General features: G+C 46.7%; 1 protein-coding gene across 5 annotated transcripts in view; it reads right to left on the bottom strand.

Annotated features, from left to right (window-relative positions):
- Positions 1-798: 798 nt before the first annotated feature.
- The window catches only part of KIAA0232 (KIAA0232 ortholog), a 36,540-nt gene continuing 17,000 nt past the window's right edge, over positions 799-20,338 (bottom strand). For 2 of the 5 annotated variants that reach the window (XM_040419121.1, XM_040419124.1), the window contains 6 exons: positions 17,455-17,545; positions 16,701-16,782; positions 11,341-14,497; positions 3,447-3,555; positions 3,073-3,164; positions 799-1,532 (listed from right to left, as the gene is read on the bottom strand). In XM_040419121.1, coding sequence (XP_040275055.1) covers positions 1,356-1,532; positions 3,073-3,164; positions 3,447-3,555; positions 11,341-14,497; positions 16,701-16,782; positions 17,455-17,545 — 3,708 coding nt within the window. In that variant the 3' untranslated portion in view covers positions 799-1,355. Of the gene's footprint in view, positions 1,533-3,068; positions 3,165-3,446; positions 3,556-11,340; positions 14,498-16,700; positions 16,783-17,454; positions 17,546-20,338 lie in introns of all 5 variants that reach the window. The other 3 variants (XM_040419123.1, XM_040419125.1, XM_040419126.1) reach the window with 3 other exon arrangements.

The following is a 20,338-nucleotide window of genomic DNA, read 5'->3' as shown; positions in this document are numbered from 1 at the left end:
ACTAAATAACAGTGACAAGAACACACACAAAAAAAAAACACTAATGGCAACAGGCACAAGGTTTTCATGCCAAGTCATAGTACATGGGAAAAGCTGAGCATTTCCACCTACCGTCTGTATACTGGGATGCCATTAGCATCTGAAAGCGGCCATATACAGAAAAGAAGGCTCGTGTTGTTGGATTTCAACATGCCCGATCCTTTGTTCTCAAGGGAGATAAGCCACCATCAGAGGCGTCTGGCGGCCGCGTGCTCTCCCTTTCATAACACATGCACGCTCAGTGGAGCCGAGCATTCACATCTCTGGGAACTTGTATGGCTACCTTAACTTGACCCTTAATGGTCTTGGATTCGTGGCCATTAAAAATGCTCCCAACCTCTTATGAATAACCCAAAAGGGCCACTATAGCAATTGCTACTTTGTGACCTTTGGGTCCCAGATCCAAAAGAAACCCACATTGTGGTTATGAAAAGGTGGTCAGGTATTCAGGATTTATCATTCTTTTACGCTTTTTTTAATAGGTCACAAAAACATAATTTGCCACTTAACTGTAGATGGGCAAATGGAAAAAAAATAAAATATGTATCCGTGATGCGCGCACTCTGCTCTTTCCCATGCACAAAAACTTTCCAAACCACCTTGGGCTCCTGCCATTAGCAAGAATATCAAATAATTTTCTCCTCCGTTAGCAGGAGCAAAATATCATAGGATAGAAAACACAGTATTCTGTAAGTCTCTAAGCACAATCTCATTGCTTCTACTTATACTTTATTTTTTTTATATTTTTCTTTTTTTTTGTTTTTTTGTTTAAATATGTTTTCAAATGAAGACTGGGCAAGTCATTCATGCTACTCTCCTGCATTCAGAAAGGCACTGACTGATTACAGTGTTACATGTTTTCTCTCCTAGAATTTAAGAGAATAATTGCCAAAGACTCCCGAAGTCTCTGAACGGCAGAAGTAGCTGTAAGGATCTACGACATTTGGAAATCCAACTACAGCACTAAAAGTAAAAGAAAAAAGAAAAAGTGGGAAAAAAAAAAAAATCATCTTAAAGGAGAGTATGCAAACTGGATGCAGGATTTCTACAAACACATCCATTCTTCATCTGACAACATAATTTATTCTAGCTATACTAAGTATAACAGCTTGTCAGAAAACTAAGGAAAAAAGAAAAAACTGAGAAGACTGTTACCCTAACTAAACTGCAAGAAAAAAAAAAAAAAAGAAAAAAAGAAAGCACACAAATATCTAAAGTGGTAACTAAAGAGGTCCAGCGCTACAGGGTGTAGAGGAGACGGACAGATGAGGGCTAGTTCTCTCTCCTTAACACTCGGGTCAACTAAAGATGTTCGTTCACAGCTGAGTGCGAGAAAAAAGCTCCTCTCGGCATATATCGGCCCATTCGTGTCCTCCCTCAGAAGCAGTGTCGGAGCTTGAACTGTCGCTCGAATAGATGATCTTCCTGAAGCAACTGGATGTTACCGCACCACTGAATCCAATGGTTATTTTCGCTTTGTTACATGCAGATGTCTACAAGTAAAATAAATAAGGGTATGGTTTAATGAGCATAGGGTTACATTTTTAAATAATATGTACACTTAAAAGGGGGCTACTAAATCACCAGCGCGCCGGGTGCAGTGGCATTGGGAGCTGTCTAAAGCAGTGTTCCTCAGGGGCCACCCGCCGGTCATGTTTTCAGGGTTTCCTGAGTATTGAGCAGGTGATATAATTAGTGTCAGTGCATCAGAACTTACCTCAGGTATCCATTCTGTGGGATATTCTCAAACCATGACTGGTAGGGGGGGCCCTGAGGACTGGAGTCGAGGAACTCTGGTCTAAAGCAGGCCTGGTTTTAGTGCCAGATACACAGCACTGTACGCATGCACCAGTGCTGCTGCAGATAGTCCTGGATTCTCATTTACTATCCTTTGGGGTGGACAGATGAGATGCTATGGGCAGGCCTGGGACTGTAAACCCCAGCTGCATAATGGCAAGTTGGTGGTAACAGGCGCCTTTGATCTTTAGCCCAACCATTATGTAAAAGTTTTGTGGACGGGAACAGAAATCCATTTTTTTCCCTCCATATGACCAAATGATTTTTTATTTATTCCACCATTCACACTTGTGCGGCTGTGCCTGATACTGCAGCTCACTTTTAACAGGAGGAGCTGCGGTAACAGATACTCAGTGGGAGCTGCGGTAACAGATACTCAGTGCTGTACCTGGGTAAACAAGGACTGTTGCAGCACATCAGCAGCGGGTTAGACCACAAGTGAGGTGTTCTGCTCGGGCCCTTCCTCTGTGACCTCTGTAAGAGTGGCTTCCAAACTGGAGGACCTAGCCTCTACTTTCATTATATAGGCAGCCATTCATTTGAATGCTTGTCATATCATGTATTACTACATTTCACTAGCAGGAAAAAGGTTTGGCGACGCTGGCTGCTCCAATAACAGCTGATTGCCAGGGAATAAAGAGTAATGGCGAAACCTTACACAGCATCCAAAAGCTGTCCTGTATTAAAGGCAGCGGTTTACGACCCTTGTGCTCATCAATTTCAGGCTGCAAAAAATACTTCTTGCTGATGATATACATGTCCAAATCCACGCATTGGTTAAACATAGGTAGCTGTGGATGTTTAGGGTAAAACCAAATGGTGCAGCCAGGCCGTTGCCAACTGCAACAGCGAACGTCTGCACGATTTTGCAGGAGTGGTCAACTGCTCCATTTGAGTTAACCCCTGGCAGAAAATGTTCCTACCCCCCTTATTTGCAGCCCCGGGGGAAGCACATTCAGATGACGCAGCTGCCTTCTTGATCGACTCAAATAGATTTTATTTTTTTGGTATAACATCCTCTTACAGGTCTAAGGTGCATTTATACCAACAGGTTATCTGACCAATATCTGTCCAATCAGACCAATAGTTGGTGTGTATAATAAAAGATCTGTGTGTGTAAATGATGAATGGTCAGAAAATCTGTTGGTGTAAATGCACCCTTACTTGGCACCTATATAAAAAGGTTGGGCATACACAAGATAGGGATCACAAAGTCTGGAAAACAACATTACCTACTTTCTCAATCTCGAGAGGATGCCAACCAGCGTAGGGAAGGTCCTTCCCACCTGTATTATCGCCACTTTCTTTCTTCGCATCTGCGTAGAGAGCTGTGTAAAATGACAGCGTTAATAATTTTAAATGCCAAATTCAACCGACTCAGAAAACACTTAATTACACTTTGGCTAATATCTCCTTATGTGTTATTTGAAGAGCTGAAATGGAGAGTCTAAAGGCAACAAGAAATCTCTACAAGGCAGAGATAACAGTGATAAAGTGCTACTCTTGTGTCCGATCACAAGGTTTAATGGCCTGAATACACCCATTCTCACGGCCTCCTACCATCTCGCACCAGTCACAACAGCAATTCGCAAGTTTAACAGTTTCCTTACGGTCACAACAGGATCCAGAAATTAACGGGGAGTACAGTGCCTTCTGCCACCAGCACTGCTTTTCATTAACAGCATTTACTCCCTGTAGGTTGATGCTCAGAGGAGAAAACTGTAAAAAAATAATAAAAACAAATGAAATTTATTTTTATTTTTTTATAGTTTGGCTGATTTCTGGTGGCCATGATACAGCAGTAAAGCCCAGACAGAGAGCAGTTCCCTTAGGGCTCATTCAGACGGCCGTATGCCTTTTTTGCGGATTAGATGCTGACCCATTCACTTCTATGGGGCACTTTTCTTCCATTCCACGGCTCCGCAAAAACAAACGTGGCCCCATTGAGTTCTATGGGTCCGCCAAAAAAATAGATTTTTGTACTAACCATAAAATCCTTTTCTCGTAGGATGCATTGGGGGACACAGCACCATAGGTATATGCCCAGCTGCCACTAGAAAGAAAAGTGTTGGCTCCACCCATCTGGGCTATACCCACTGCACATGCTGGAGCTAACCAGTTGGTCAAAAAAGCAGTAGGAGCAACAACCGAACAAAAACTCCTGGGAAAAAAACCCAGAAGTCTAGAAATAACCAAAGAGGGCGGGATCTGTGGGCGGGATCTGTGTCCCCCAATGCATCCTACGAGAAAAGGATTTTACGGAGAGTACAAAAATCCATTTTTCTCGTGAATGGCATTGGGGGACACAGCACCATGGAACGTCCAAAAGCAGTCCACGAGGGAGGGAAGAAACTGCCATGCAAGTCACCTAACACACAGCTGCTTGCAGAACCTTGTGACCCAAGCTGGCATCAGCAGAGGCCAAGGAATGGATCTGATAGAACTTCGAAAAGGTATGAAGTGAAGCCCAGGTGGCGGCCTTGCAGACCTGGGGAGCAGAAGCCTGATGCCGAACCGCCCAAGAGGCCGCGACCGCCCTAGTGGAGTGAGCGGTCAACCGAAAGGGGGGAACCCGACCCTTTGCAACATAGGCCTCCCTGACAGCCAATCGAATCCAACGGGAGACGGCTTTGGAAGCTTGCAGACCCTTACGAGGTCTGTCGGGAACAACAAAGAGGGAGTCGGAACGCCTAAAAGACTCAGTTAACCGAAGATACAGGCGGAGCGCCCGAACGACATCCAGACGATGAAGGGATCTCTCTCTGGGATGAGCGGGATTAGGACAGAAAGAAGGAAGGATGATCTCCTCATTAATATGAAATGAGGACAACACCTTGGGGAGAAAAGAGGGAACCGGACGAAGGACCACTTTGTCCTGGTGGAACACAAGGTAGGGAGACTTGCAAGAAAGCACAGCAAGCTCAGAGACCCTGCGGATAGAGGTAATCGCCACAAGGAAGGCAACCTTAAATGAAACGAAGGAAAGATAGACATCCTTCAGTGGCTCGAAAGGAGAAGACTGAAGAGCGTCAAGGACAAGGTTCAAGTCCCATGGCTCCACAGGGGGACGAAAGGGGGGAGCACTGTTAGCGACCCCCTGGAGAAATGTCTCCACCTGAGGACGGGAAGCCAGAGACCTCTGGAAAAGAATGGACAGGGCCGAAATCTGATCCTTGAGAGGCCAGTCGAAGACCCTTGTCAAAACCAGCCTGGAGAAAAGACAGGATCCTCGGCACAGAAAAACAGAGGGTGAAACTGGCCAGATTCACACCAGGAAAAATACGCCCACCAGGTACGGTGATAAATCCTGGTCAATTGGGGTTTGCGGGTGTGAAGCATAGTCTAAATGACAGACTGACAGACAGCGGAACCTCAGGACCGCAGCCCCAACACCCATGCTGTTAAACGCAGTGGCGGTAAATTCGGGTGGAATAGCGGACCTTGGGAAAGGAGGTCGGAACGCAGGGGAAGCTGCCATGGGATGTCAGCGAGCAGAAACACAAGGTCTGCGTACCACGCTCTGCGGGGCCAATCCGGAGCCACCAGGATCGCCGGGACCAGAGCCTTCTTTAGGCGTTTGAGTACACGGGGAAGAAGCAGAAAAGGAGGGAAGAGGTAAAGGATGCTGAACTGAGATCAAGGAAAAACCAGAGCATCCACTGCCAGAGCCTGAAGGTCCCCGGACCTGGCGACATAAGCCGGAATCTTGTGGTCCAGACGAGAAGCGAACAGGTCCACGTCTGGGGTTCCCCACCATTGACACAGGTGCAGAAACACCTCCGGATGATGGGACCACTCGCCCGGGTTGAGTCGATAGCGACTGAGAAAGTCAGTCGCCCAATTGTCGACCCCGGGGATGTTGACTGCGGAGAGAGCGGGTACGTGAGCTTCCGTCCACCGCAGGATTCCCTGAGGACAGTCCCACTTCTGGTGCCCCCCCCAGGTGATTCAAGTAAGCCACGGCCGTGGAATTGTCAGACTGGATCCGGATCGGGAGACCGTCTAGCAGGTGAGTCCAGCGGCAGAGAGCAAGAAAAATGGCCCTGAGTTCCAAGACATTGATCGACAGGGAAGACTCTTCCGCTTACTACTGCCCCTGGGCTGTGAGGGACCCAAAGACAGCCCTTCAGGCTGGCATCAGTGGTGATCACCTGCCAACCTGGCAGAAGGAAAGACATGCCGAGGGAGACCGTGCGAGGTAGGAGCCACCAACGCAAGTCCCGGCGGACCTCTGGGGGAAGGCGGATCAGGCGATCAAGACCTGAAGGAGAGTAGGGACCTCTGGAGAAGTCTGGTGTGCAATTGGGCATAGGCCTAGAGGGAGGCCACCATGAGGCCCAGAACTCGCATGCACGTCCTGATGGGAAGGGTTGCAGAGGTGAGCCACCCACGAATGGAGAGACGTCACCTTGACCTAGGGAAGAAAGACTCGCCCGAGGAGAGTGTCAAAGATCATGCCCAGGAAGGGCATCCTCTGGCCGGGGACCAGGGAGGACTTGGGAAAATTCACCAGCCACCTGAACTCAGACAGAACCGAAAGAGTAATGTGGAGGCTGGACAGATTGTCTGCGCGGGAAGGGGCCTTCACTAGAAGGTCGGCCAAGCAGGGAATCACCGCAACTTCCCTGGTACGCAGAAGAGCGATGAGGGGAGCCAATACCTTAGTGAAGACCCTTGGGGCAGAAGCCAAACCGAAGGGCAGGGCCACGAACTGAAAAGGCAGAGAACCCACCTCAAAGCGAAGGGGCGATGGAGATAGGCGTCCTGAATGTCGATGGACGACAGGAACTCGCCCTCTTCCAGGGAGGCGATCACCGACCGGAGGGACTCCATGCGAAAATGGCAGACACGGACAAACAGGTTGAGGGCCTTGAGATGCAGGATGGAACGGAGCGACCCGTCAAAAATTATATCTTGTAACCGGAGGAAACAACCTCCAGAACCCAAGCGTCGTCCACGTGCGCCAGCCAGACTTCTTGAAAGGCGAGCAAGCGCACAGTCAGGCAGAGGTTATCTTTGCGGGCTGTGGCTTAGAAGGCTTCGGTCTAGCGTACCAGGAGGGCTTGGCCTTGAAGGAGGGCCTAGGAGACTTTTGTTTGAGCGGGAGGAGTCGTCCCAAAAAGAACGAAAATGCCGTGATCGCGAAGACGACCCGGGTAGCAGGCGAGGTCGATTATGGGGGAGAAGAGAACTTTTACCCCCCCCCCATGGCCTTGGAAATAAGTTCCTCCAAGTGCTTCCCAAAGAGTCTACTGCCTAGAAAAGGGAGAGAAATGAGAGCCTTCTTGGAAGCTGCATTTGCCACCCAGGTACAGAGCCAGAAGTGCGTCGAGGTCTGCATGGTTAGGAAAAACCAAGGCGGGGCGCCTGGAAGGGCGAAATGACACGGATTCTTGGGCCGCGGAAGAGGGTCCCTCCTGCACTCTGAGCGCATCCCTGACTGCCTTTATGAGATCCTGCATGGCCGCAGACATAGATGCGCTCTGTTCAGATTCAGAGTCAGAGGTGTCCCCAGGAGCGGCAGAAGAGGAGATTTCGCCGGACTCAGACTTATCCAGGGAGTGAACCGAGGAAACTGAGGATGAGCGGGACCCAGCTGAGAGCACACGAGGTCGCTTACGGGACCTGGTGTCAGAGCGAGAGCGAGCCCTGACTGTGGGAGTTTCCCTACTGGGACTAAGGCTGCCGCGTTTGTGGCGGCAAGCAATCCAGCGACTGCACCATAGATTGGGAGAGACTGGCAAGGTTCCCTATGGCTTGGGACAGGGAGGCAGCCCAATCAGGGGGGACCAACACAGCAGTGGCGGCTGGGCGGTTTGGGAGCAAGGCACTGTGCGCAGGTGGGATCAGATTGACCACACGGCATCTTTTGGTTGCAGCCAGCGCAAGCAAAATAAGTGACAATTCCAGGAGGGGGGTTGGGAACTGGGTCCTGTCTGGCAGAGGATATGAGGGCTAGGATGGAGCCTGTAAGAAAGAAAAACAGCCAGGAGAAGCTGTCCTACCGGACCCCAGGTGCTGTGTCCCAAAGAAAGCAGCAGCAGCTTAAGAAGACTGTGCGCCGGACTAAGGTGGAACCTCGTGAGGTGCAGCAAGATGGAGACTGCTCTGTCCTCGGAGCCTCTAGCAGAAAAGCAGGTAAGCGACTGCCGAGGATGAATGAAATGGGGCCGAAAGAAGGCGTGCTAGGGAGCACTGCGGGCCAGGCCGGGACCTAGATTTAGAGGCCAAGGCGGGCAGACAGGGGAAGTGCCATGTCCAAGAATGTGACCTCCAATGAGCTCCTAAGAACCTGTCTGCCGCAAGAAAAGTGACCACCCGAAGGACAGGGGGACAAGGGCGCCCTGACTATGGAGAAGCCCACCCCATACTGGAAGAAAAGGGACCCACTAGTTCCATGGGAGGATTGATACTTACCCTCAGAAGTCTTCAGGCGCAGCTGGGTCGCCCCATTGGCAGACTCAACAGGTGAACCTGGGAATGACGGCATCCACTGGACTGGGCGACCGGCTAAGTACAAAGTACACGCCCGCAGGGGGTGCAACTATGGTGGAAGTCCACTATGGAGCCCCAGCCTGCCGAACCTGTGGAAGAAAAAGAAAAGAAAAAAAATAAGCAAAAAGCAGCAGGACCTGCAAAGAAAAAAGAGCAGGTCATGTCTGTCTCCTATGGCACTAGAAAAAAAACTGGTTAGCTCCAGCATGTGCAGTGGGTATAGCCCAGATGGGTGGAGCCAACACTTTTCTTTCTAGTGTCAGCTTCCTAGTGCCAGCTAGGCATATACCCATGGTGCTGTGTCCCCCAATGCCATTCACGAGAAATATGAAATGCTAGCCTTTTTTTGCGGACATGCTGAACTGTCCGCAAAAAAAGGATCTGCATTTTTGCGGACAACACACGGCCATCTGAAGGAGCCCTTAAACTGAATTTAAAGGGGGTTTGCCCACCGCCAATACTTATACTATATCCACAAAATCAGTTTTGCACATAACTTGTCATCAATTAATTGCATGTGCTGAACTCCACTTTTTTCTTATGCATGAGGCCTTCCATTGAGAAAAAAAACTGCTCATATAATGCGCTTTTGTTAAAGAGGACCTTTCATGGGTCCAAACATTATAAACTAAGTATCGGGATACGTAGGACATAGTGCAGGGTTCTAACTGCACTTACAATTTTTTCTGGGTGCTGCTCCGTTCGCCCGCCGTGGCCCCCGTTGTATTAGCATCAGAGCATTGAGGAGGAGAGTCTTTCTCCATGGGCGTCTCCTTCTCCCTGGCTGTGATGTTCTTCTCCGATGCTCTCCCTTGCCGTGCGCAGGATCGCACAGGGCAAGAGCTTTTTTATTTATTTTTTTACTTACAATAACACACTGCCGGGCGGAGGCTTCCACCCAGCAGTGTGTTCGGTGAAGTCACCGGCTCTGATGGGCAGGCTTTAGCGCTTCCCTAGCCGCTTACAGGCTAGTGCAGCGCTAAAGCCTACCCATCAGTGCCGGTGACGTCACCGGGCTCACTGCTGGGCAGAAGCCTCGGCCCGGCAGCCCTAAGGAGGTATACGTTACCGGATCTCCTGAAAATGCCTTTGCCCTGCGCGATTTAGCGCAGGGCAAAGGAGAGCATTGGAGCATGAAATGCTCATGTCAGAGGGGCTGCCTGGGTGAAAATATGGGTATGTCCGGTTCAGTTCTAAACCAGGACAACCCCTTTAAATATCCTTAGGGTCCATTCACACGTCTGTAGAATGGGTCCGCATCCGTTAAGCAAATTGAGGAACAGGTGCGGACCCATTTATTCTCTATGGGGCAGGAATAGATGCGGAGAGCACACAGTGTGCTGTTCGCATCCGCATTTCCGGTGCACGCCCCCGATCTTCCGGTCTGCGGCTCTGGAAAATAAAAATAGAACACGCCATATTCTATTGTGGATGAGAATAGACAGATCTATGGGGGTGCTGGCCGGGTGTATTGCGGATCCGCAATACACTACGGACATGTGAATGGACCCTTACTGTGAACCCTCAAATCATTTCTAAGCTGTTTGTGCTCAAAAGTATTGTATTCGCGTAAAAAAATAAAAATAAAATATAAAAATATTTAAATAAAAACTTGAAAACATACCCAACGTCACGACCAGGTACCTCATGAAGTCATCGGGACATTGTTCTGCCTGAGGGGAGTCACCTCCCCGCTCTCCACGACTTACCCTCTGCCTCTCCCACACCACCCCTTTGTTTCCAGACGTCATCGATGGCCAAGCAAACTCTCACGAAGGCGCAGAAGACTTCCATGCACTGCCACGATGGGGCCATACGCAGTGGGTGGAGGTGTATACACCTCGGCTTAAAGCACTCACTGAACATGGCCATAATGCGGCTGTGCATGAAAGTCTTCCGTGTCTGCGCAAGATTTTGCTCTGCCAGCGCTGATGTCAGGGCAGTGGGGAAATCTTGGAGGGTGTGAGAGCGGGGAGACGATTTGTGACTCCCCTCAGGTAGAACAAAGTCCCAATGACTCCATGAGGAACCCGATCACGACGTCAGGTGCATTTTCAAAGCATTTTTTTTACATGAATACAATACGTCTGAACATAGACAAAGACAGTTTAGAAATGATTGGAGGGTGCACAGTAAGAATATTTATCAACTCTATATGTCAATCTTAACGACAGGTTCCCTCTAATGGGTGGCCCATTTAAAGATTAACAGACTGAAGGGTCGGGGGTACTTGCTAAAGCACCGTAGCCTCAACTGGTACTATAGCTCAGCCTCATTTAGATCTCAGACAAGACTGCTTTAAGGGGATTTTCCAGAACTTAGGCCTTGTGCACACATCCGTGCCTGTATTGCAGTCCGCTAACCACAGTTCTATAAAATACGGATGACGACTGCATGTAACAGCTTTTTTCTCATTACCATTCTTGTTTGCAACATGTTCTATAATTTGCAGAATGGACACACGGATGTGGGCAGCACACGGATGAGATCTGTGTGGACCCATAGAAATGAACGGGTCTGTGTGCAATCTGCAAAAAAGGCAGGTTGGGCACGGATACAATATACGGTCGTGCGCATGAGGATAGATCATCAATATCAGAATGGGGGATGTTCATCCACTCCCCACAATCAGTTATTTCTACTAGATGCAGCAGCAGAACTTGTCGCCGCAGCTAATAAACACAGATAAATGGTCGAGGTGGCGGAGGTTGACCTCTGCAGAGCTGATATTGATGCCCTATTCTAAGGACAGCTCATCAATAAGTCCTGAAAAAACCTGTCAAGCCAGTAGATGTCTGAAAAGAGTTGACATGGGCATCCAGCTGACTCACAGGAGCAAATACCAGAAAAAAAATAAAGTGATCCAAGTATTTAGCCTCAGACCTCATTTCTTTTGGAAAGTGTAGGCACCTCAATGAGCACAATATGTGCAGTCCAGGGAAAGTCAAAATTTCATTATTTTAAATAGTATACAGTTACGTAGTAATTCATTGCAACTGGTCTACATACCTCCCCCAACTCTTCTTCAGACGTTGGATTGCATCCAGTATTAAGGTTTTCCTTAAAACTCACTTTACTTTTCACCTCCGACATTTTGCAGCTCTGTTTGGAGTTGTCCATCACGTCACTTTCAAACGATTCAATAATCCTAAAGTCTAAGCGATCCCGTTTCTCCTGAGGCAATACGGCACAGGATTCTTCTTGACTATCCAAAGAAGTCTGTGCACTTTTCTCCATGCCCGACTTCTGCAGCCGAGGGAGAAACTTTCCAGATTCGAGCTCAGACTTTCCATAAAAATTACTTTCCTTTTCAGCATCTTCTTCCAGAGGTTTTAGATCATCCTGTGGATCTTCAAACACCTCACCTTCGGAAAGAGTGGGTACGGCCAGCTCGTCTTTTTCCGATTCACAGTCAGACTCGCTCCCTACACCCGGAGACAGCTCAGATGCAGATATTGGGCGAAAGTGAGTACGGGGAGAAATTCTTATTGATCTATACTGTGTTCGGTCCACGCCACAAATCCTTGGATGGCCAATATCCCCCTCGGAATCTGAGCACAAAGCTTTCGGTTTAAAACTAGGACTACCAACTAGATTTCCAGGTTCAAAGGAACATTCAACATGAAGAACTTGAGAAAATCTATTGTTTAATTCAAAAGAAGAGAATGAGTAGCCCATGCCCGGCTCCTCTGGAAAATTATCACATGTACCAAGCAGATTCTCATGCAATATAAAAGAAAAACCCTTGCTTGAGCCTTGATCTCCATTTTGCTCATTTTCTTCAAAAGATACAAACGGTCTCCATAGCTGGCGATGTCCAGGAGCAATGCTATTCCCTGGCGTCATGAACACATCAGTACCGGCTATTGTAACAACATCCGAGGCAGTGCAGTCCAGTAAGCTTGCTTTTGCTGGACTCTGTGGCACCACTGCCCATTCATCCTCACCATTAAAGCTTCCAAACTCTCCATAAACTCCTCCAAGAATGAACGAATTCTCTTTCACATGGTTTATATCCCAGGGTTTCGAGGGAGTCATATAGTCTCCGCCATCCACCTTCGATGACTCGCAGGCCAGAAACCCCCGCTTTTCTACAGGGTTCCTTTGACTTTCCCAAAGATGGTACTCTGATCTTTGAACAGCCTTGCTGGGCTCTTGAAAGTTCGCTTCTTCTGTATCGTTCACATCAGGACAGCTAAATGTATTTACATCGAGAGGAAACAGCTGATCATCTTCGACATTTGTCCACAAGTCTTTGATGCCTCCTGAGCTGTATCCATGTGTATGAATGCTGCTTTCAGGATCAACCTCTGTAGTGTCAGACATTACATCATTTTCGTGTTCTAGCTGAATGCCGCAGAGTGACTCTAACTTCGATTTCTTGCCCAATACCAGTACAGGCTCGTCTACTACAGTCCTGTTCTTTAGGAACGAGCTTTGTGATTTTATACCAGAGATATCATCTTGAAACCTTGAAGTAACTGTGGGAATAATGTAAGTTGCATCTTCTGTGTTCAACTGAGTGTAATCTTCGAGGTGATTGCCGAGAGCCTCCGTATCTGATCGGGTTCCGTCCGAATGCGACCATGGACTGCATGTTCTCGTCGAAAGATTCGAACACTGTTCGTTTTCGTCAAAGGCACTGTTTTTGGTCCATATTAGTAATCGCGACTGAGTTTTTCCAAACCCATTCATGCTGGAAGAAGACTCGGCTTTAACTTTCTCATTGAACACCCTCTCCCTGGGCAACGAGAACACAGAATTACTGCATTGCACTTCAAACACTGAAAAATAAGAGTTCTTTCCGTCCAAAAATAAATCTTGATTGCCAGTGTGCATGTGTGTATTGAGCTTTGTGCTGTCAAAAAAAGGGGAGAATGTACTCGGGGAGTCCCCTCCCAAACTCTCCCCGTCTGCATCAGCTGAACTTGAAGGTGAACAGGACTCCCAAAATTGAGCTAGTTTACTATGATCTTGCAAGAACAAGCCTTCAGCACCAATAGAACTGGTCAATTCTGTCCATATTGCACTCTCCCCTTGCAACTCCCTATCGTCTAACACTTTGCAAGATTTAGCCTCCGTATCACTTCTTATTTTGCTTTTTTGTCGAATCATATTCAAGATACGACTCTCTCCTTTCGTTTTCTCTGAGGCACCTGGATCCAACATGGATTGATCAATTTTGACTTCATAGAAGTGTGCAAGTTCAGCAGGATGAACATCATCCAAATAATTGTCCTCTAGGAGAGAACAGATTGAGGTCCCTGTGTGATCGCTTGTCTCGGTTACGACTGCAGGCATTTCTACAAAGTGCCCCTCGATGAAGGTACCCGCTGCGAGGTATGTTTCGTGGATATTGTGGTTATTCAGATGAAGATCTTTTACAAACTCTGACAACTCTTCCATCTCTTCTGACGCATCATACCATTTGGGATTTTTTCTATACGTTGTTTCCAATTTACTTTTACTGTTCAGAGGAATAAAGTACTCTGTGATCGGCTCTGTATACCACAATGGCTCCTCTCTGAATTCAGTCCTCTTTCTTGTCTCTTTCAGGACATCATCTCCTTCCTTATCCTTTTCTTTATACGCATAATCTTTGACGTGACGCTTTACTCTCTTGCAGAGCGGCTTCACAGATCTGGCTCCACTGCCTACCGCCACATTTTTCCTCTCGCCGTTCTTTGGTGGAACCTTGGGACCAGTTTTGCCCTTTTTGTTCCGGACCTCTCTAACTTTATGCCTTACTTTGATGAACCTCGTTTTTGTTTCGCCCTGATTACCGCTCGAACTTGAGCCTGCTTCGCTTGAGCCAGAGGAACAGGATCGAGGGCGGATCTTTCCGTTTGACTTGTGCCTCACACTTCTCAAAATATTTGTTTTCTCGTCAGCTGCGCCATTACTAAACTTATCTTTCTCGGTCTTGCCTTTCCTCTGTTGGTTCTTTCCCTGTACAGTGTTAGAAGCTCCGTTGTTCTTGTTGGTCATTACTGCTTCGCTCTCGCTGTGGCAATTCTTTGGTGAAGGAGTTTCGGTGCTTGTTTGTGGGGCAGTGGAAGATGAGGAGGAGCTAGAATAAGAGCAGATTTTTGACTTGTTCCATACGGTCATTATTTCTTGCAGGCAAATTGGCTTCTCTGAAAGTGGTGGAAAAGCTTCATAATACCTAATATGGAAAAGGGGGAGGGGGAACAAAAAGACAAAAAAAAAAATTTGACTCTTGATTCATAGATTTTTCATTTGTCCAGCAAAAAATAATTAAAAATATTGATATTAGGGATGTCCCGATACCATTTTTTTAAGACTGAGTACGAGTACCGATACTTTTATTTAAGTACTCACCGATACCAATTACCGATACTAATTTTAACAATAAAATACACACACATGTATTTTCTGACCACTGACCAACCAAAAGGCCCAAAAACAGAACTATAACATTCCAAGGAGACATTATACTGTATGGGGGGCAGCCACAAAGACGTTATACTGTATGGGGGCAGCCACAAGGAGACGGTATACTGTATGGGGGCCACAAAGACGTTACACTGTATGGGGGCAGCCACAAGGAGACGTTACACTGTATGGGGGCAGCCACAAGGAGACGTTACACTGTATGGGGGCAGCCACAAGGAGACGTTACACTGTATGGGGGCAGCCACAAGGAGACGTTACACTGTATGGGGGCAGCCACAAGAAGACGTTATACTGTATGGGGGCAGCCACAAGGAGACGTTACACTGTATGGGGGCAGCCACAAGGAGACGTTATACTGTATGGGGGCAGCCACAAGGAGACGTTATACTGTATGGGGGCAGCCACAAGGAGACGCTACTGTAAGGAGTCAGGACAACAATTTTTGAAGCCCCCCCTCCTCAGTATAATAGTCTTGTGGCCATCATACAGTAATGTATATTTCTTCTTGCCCTAATGCCTGCTTTTAGAGATCAATGTGCAGCTTGCAGGCAGGAAGGGAAGGACCAGGGCCATAGAAGACAGACACTATCACTTTTAGAGGGACTCGCTCCTGGCAAACACAGCTCTGCTGCAGTGAATGCAGTGGAGCAGACTGTGATGTAATTATAGTTATTGCAGGGACTCAGAATCGTCTGACAGTTTATTAGTTAAAACGAATCTAATGAGTCAGAGACTGTGTCACCCCAGACTTCCTGCTCTGCTACATGCACCCTGTACACACACAGCTCCACTACATGCTATGCTAATAATGCCCCCCCTTCCCCCCGGACGGACTTACAGGGAGCCGCAGAGCAGGAAGTCTGGCAGGGACTCGGTGACACGGTCTGTGACTTATTGGATTCTTTTAACTAATAAACTGTCAGACGATTCTCTGAGTCCCTGTGCTGTGAGTCAGTGCTGGTTGCCTCTGATTGGTTGGAGGGCGGGGAGGGGCGGGCCTAGCTTCCACTCTAGGCTCCAATTACACTGCCTGCTGCTGCCTGTGAAGCTGTGCGAGATGCAGGGGCCGCGGACGGACACATAGAAGCGGCGCAGCGGTATCGGCAGTGGTATCGGGGACATTTGCACGAGTACATGTACTCGTGCAAATGCCCGGTATCGGTCCCGATACAGATACTGGTATCGGGACATCCCCAATTGATATAATTTAATTGGAAGCTGATTAACCTCTCATAGGAATCTACTAGGGAGTTGAGCTGCACTACACCTGAACCAAAAATTACTCTGTGGAAGAAGCTATCCATCAACTGTATAGTTTCTGGTGCATAAAGCTGAATGGTGGGAGTGCACAGCCACCAATCTGCTAGGTCATCAGTATCTGGAAACCCTTTTAATGCATCTTCTTATAGATTTCCAAACTCCAAAAAAGGAGAAGTGCCCAAACACAGTCTATCTTTTGAGCTGTTCTAACATCTGTCACTAGACATTACAGTAGACAAAGCTCACCCTCCACTTTAAAAGGCACCTTTCATCAGATTTGTACCTATGACACTGGCTGACCTGTTACATGTGCACTTGGCAGCTGAAGGCATCTGTGTTAGCCTCATGTTCATATGTGTCTGCATTGCTGAGAAAATTTATGTTTTAATATATGCAAATACGTCTGGCCCTGACTTCTTCGAAAGTCAAAGTGCAGAGAAGAGACAGTTACAGAGAGAATTGAGCATCTAGGTGTAATGGCAACGCCCCCGTTGCTCCTAAAGGCTCATTTGCATATATTAAAACATAATTTCTCTCAGCAATGCGGGCACATATGAACATGGGACCAACACAAGTGCACGTGAAACAAGTCAGCCAGTTTCATAGGAACAAATCTGCCAACAGATGCCTTTTAACCTATATTACAACGAATACCCCCGCAATGCACGCTTGGGTGTAGGGGCAGCACTTACATTTCTGCCTGATCCTTTCTTGCTGGAGATGTAGTAGCTTCCGGTGACAGCGATCCATCTACTTTCTTGTTACTTCTGTCTTCTGTGAAAGGTTATAAATACAGTTGATTAAAAGGGAAAACCAATGGTGCTCAGAATATCTTAAAAACTTCTCCCACCAACTCTTAGACATTTGTCATAGGCTTCTGCTGTGGAAAAACTCAACCACTTAATGGTTATGAGAAAATTACCTAACAGTTCAGCTATAGATATGAGTCTTGTTTGACTACCTCCAACCTTTCAAACAAGACTAGAATCACATTATCTCTACTACATCGGGAGACATAGCTGTTAGAAATCAAGTCATAAAGTCATAAGTGAAAGCAGTGAAACCTGCTTTCACTTTCAGATGCATTCACTGCCAAACTGATTTCTAACAGATGTACCTTCTGATGTAGTGGAGATAATGCTGTGAAAGCTTGGAATGCCAGTATTCAAACAAGACCAGGCATATATATATATATATTTATTTCTGTAGCCTCAATTTGCACAATGCTACTTAATGGGAGCAAATAAAAGCATACTTTTCAGTGCATCCTCTGCTGCCCACGTGCAGATTCAAACTTCCTCTGTATGTATACTGCAAGGTAGATCAGGCAGATTGCACTGTTTTCCGAAGTTTCCCTATTTATAACAGGTTAATTCATTCACTTCAGGCTTACTGAAAAGATACCAGTATTGTACATCAGATGCATACCTGGCCTGAAATACTTACCTTTACTTGTGGGCAGCTGGTCACCTTGGCTACTCTGGAGATCTTTCAGTTTGGAGCAGAGCTCTTCCACTAAAGTTTCAATTCCAGAACTCTAGAAAAACAAAAACACAAAAACAAGATTTATGATAGATCCGATTTCACCTACACACACACACATGGCTGCACCGTTCCCAAGAGCTAGGTAGCCAGTGAAATTTGCTTAAAACGGGTTGTATACTCTTTAATATTGATGACCTATCCTCAAGATAGGCCATCTGTATCTGATCGCACTTCTCTGCTGGGGGCGGGCGGTGACCTGGTAAATAGGATACCGTCCATGGGTCCGGCCATGCTGAGGGATCTGCAAGACAGGCCCCCCAGGAGTGAAAAAAAACATTTTAAAGGTTTAATGGTGCTTAAAGGGAATCTGTGAGAAGTTTTGATTGTGTTAAACTGCTGTGAACCCTAGGTAGGAGCCAGGGAAAGCAATGCAAACATGCCTTGTGGATCTTTCATCAGTAGAAGGGTGAACATGAATATTTATTCTGCTCTTTGAAGGTGTTTTCCAGGTTTCTGATAGTAATGACCTTATCCTTTTGATAGGTCATAATTATCTGATGGATAAGGGTCCGACACCCCCACTATGCAGCCTCCAGCGCTGGAACTAGCACTGGATGTAACAGGCAGAACAGAGCGGTTCACAGTGCAGTGGCCGTGCTGGGGCATCTGCAGCTCAGCGCTCTCACTTCAATGGATATTAAGTCAGCACGACTATTACATTTTGAATGGAGCCGTCTGCTTTCTGTTCAATTGAAAGCGCCAATTCAAGCGATTGAGGCTAATGATTTGCAAGAGCATGATCTGACAGAATTTAAAACGTCATATTCCCACTACTCCTGATGAGCAAAGCACCACAATACAGTATGTTCACACTGCTCTTTCCTGACCCTAACTAGTACTGTCAGGAGTTTAGCAAAACTACTAACAGTACCCCTTTAAGATGGTTGTCTTAAAAGAGTAATCTCGTCTCAGAACTAAAACATCCCAGCCATAGCTGGTATTTCTGAGGGACGCTATGTGCTCATGTTGTAGCAGCGGTTGAAATGCAGTATTGCATGGTACCAATTCAAATGAGTAGAAAAACGTGGAACCCAGGTGTCCATCGAAAAACGTACAAACACAAATGCGTGAGCTCGCAGGCATCTTCAATTTTGGTAATTTTATGAAGATGAATCCATGTACGTATAGGTAAAAAATGCACGTGTTAACTCCAATGCTGAAGTGTTAAACAAACATTTTTATACAGTTTTGAAGCAAAGTTGCATGAATGTAACGTACTGGGTGGCATTTTCACAATGTGCAATGTGAATACTTTAAGGAAAGATATAAGGGTATTAGGCTACATTCACACGTCAGTATTTTTCTATAATCCGATTTTCTGTCCGTTTTTTGCAGATCCGTTGTTCCTGAAAATGTTTCCGTATGTCATCCGTTTTTTGCGGATCCGCAAAAAACGGAAACATGTATAAATTTCAATAAGCAAATAAAGTTGTTTGGATTTTTTTAAAGGGTTTCTGTCACCCCACAAAACTTTTTTTTTTTGGATAGTTACATTCCTCATAGCGCGATATAGGAGAATATAATGGTATTTATTACTTTCATGCGGCCGTTTCTTTAGAAAACGAAGTTTTATAATATGTAAATCGGGGCTCTACCAGCAAGTAGGGCGTCTACTTGCTGGTAGCCGCAGCAGAAATCCGCCCCCTCGCCGTGTTGATTGACAGGGCCAGCCGTGATCTCCTCCTCCGGCCGGCCCTGTCAGTATTTCAAAAATCGCGCGCCTCTGGTCATTCGGCGCAGGCGCTCTGAGATGAGGAGGCTCGTCTCCTCAGAACTCCCTCAGTGCGCCTGCGCCGATGACATCACCGAAAGAGAAGACGTCATCGGCGCAGGCGCACTGAGGGAGTGCTGAGGAGACGAGCCTCCTCATCTCAGAGCGCCTACGCCGAATGACCAGAGGCGCGCGATTTTTGAATTACTGACAGGGCCGGCCGGAGGAGGAGATCACGGCTGGCCCTGTCAATCAACACGGCGAGGGGGCGGTTTTCTGCTGCGGCTACCAGCAAGTAGACGCCCTACTTGCTGGTAGAGACTGGATTTACACATTATAAAACTTCGTTTTCTAAAGAAACTGCTGGATCAAAGTAAGTAATACCATTATATTCTCCTATATCGCGCTATAAGGAATATAACCAAAAAAAAAAAAAAGAGTTTTGTGGGGTGACAGAAACCCTTTAAAAAAAAATAAAAAATTTTTTAAATGTAATTTCCAGGAACGGATTCCGTATAAAACGGATGACATCCGGAATGACATCCGTATGTCATCCGTTTTTTGCGGATCCATTGACTTTGTATTGTACCAGGATCCGATTTTTCAGGAAAAGAATAGGACATGTTTTATATTTAAACGGACATGCGGAACGGAACAACGGAAACGGACAGCACACATTGTGCTGTCCGTTTTTTTCCAGGACCCATTGAAAATGAATGGGTTCAGATCTGTTCCAGAAAAAACTGAACAGATCAGGAAAGAAAAAACGGACGTGTGAATGGACCCTTATAAGACCTTTTATACATTTCTTTCTGTACTGCTTGTAAGACAAAGGTTTATAAGAAGCCTTGATCAAAAATAAACCTACCCCATCATTATGTGTATAGAGCTCATATGCAGTCCTATTTGTATCTATAGTTACAGCCTACAAATCCTGTAGTCTGATCCCAGTCTTTACAAATGCCAATATTTCAGCAGAAAATCGCTACAGAGCGTTCGCATGAATGCTCATTAGCGGTCATCTGTAATACCGCGGCCGATTGCCCGATAGCAGTGAGGGAAGCGCTTGCACAA

The sequence above is a fragment of the Bufo bufo genome, chromosome 2 (genome assembly GCF_905171765.1).
Source record: "Bufo bufo chromosome 2, aBufBuf1.1, whole genome shotgun sequence".
In the NCBI taxonomy this organism is placed as follows: domain Eukaryota; kingdom Metazoa; phylum Chordata; class Amphibia; order Anura; family Bufonidae; genus Bufo; species Bufo bufo.
This window is presented reverse-complemented; position numbering and strand designations above follow the sequence as displayed.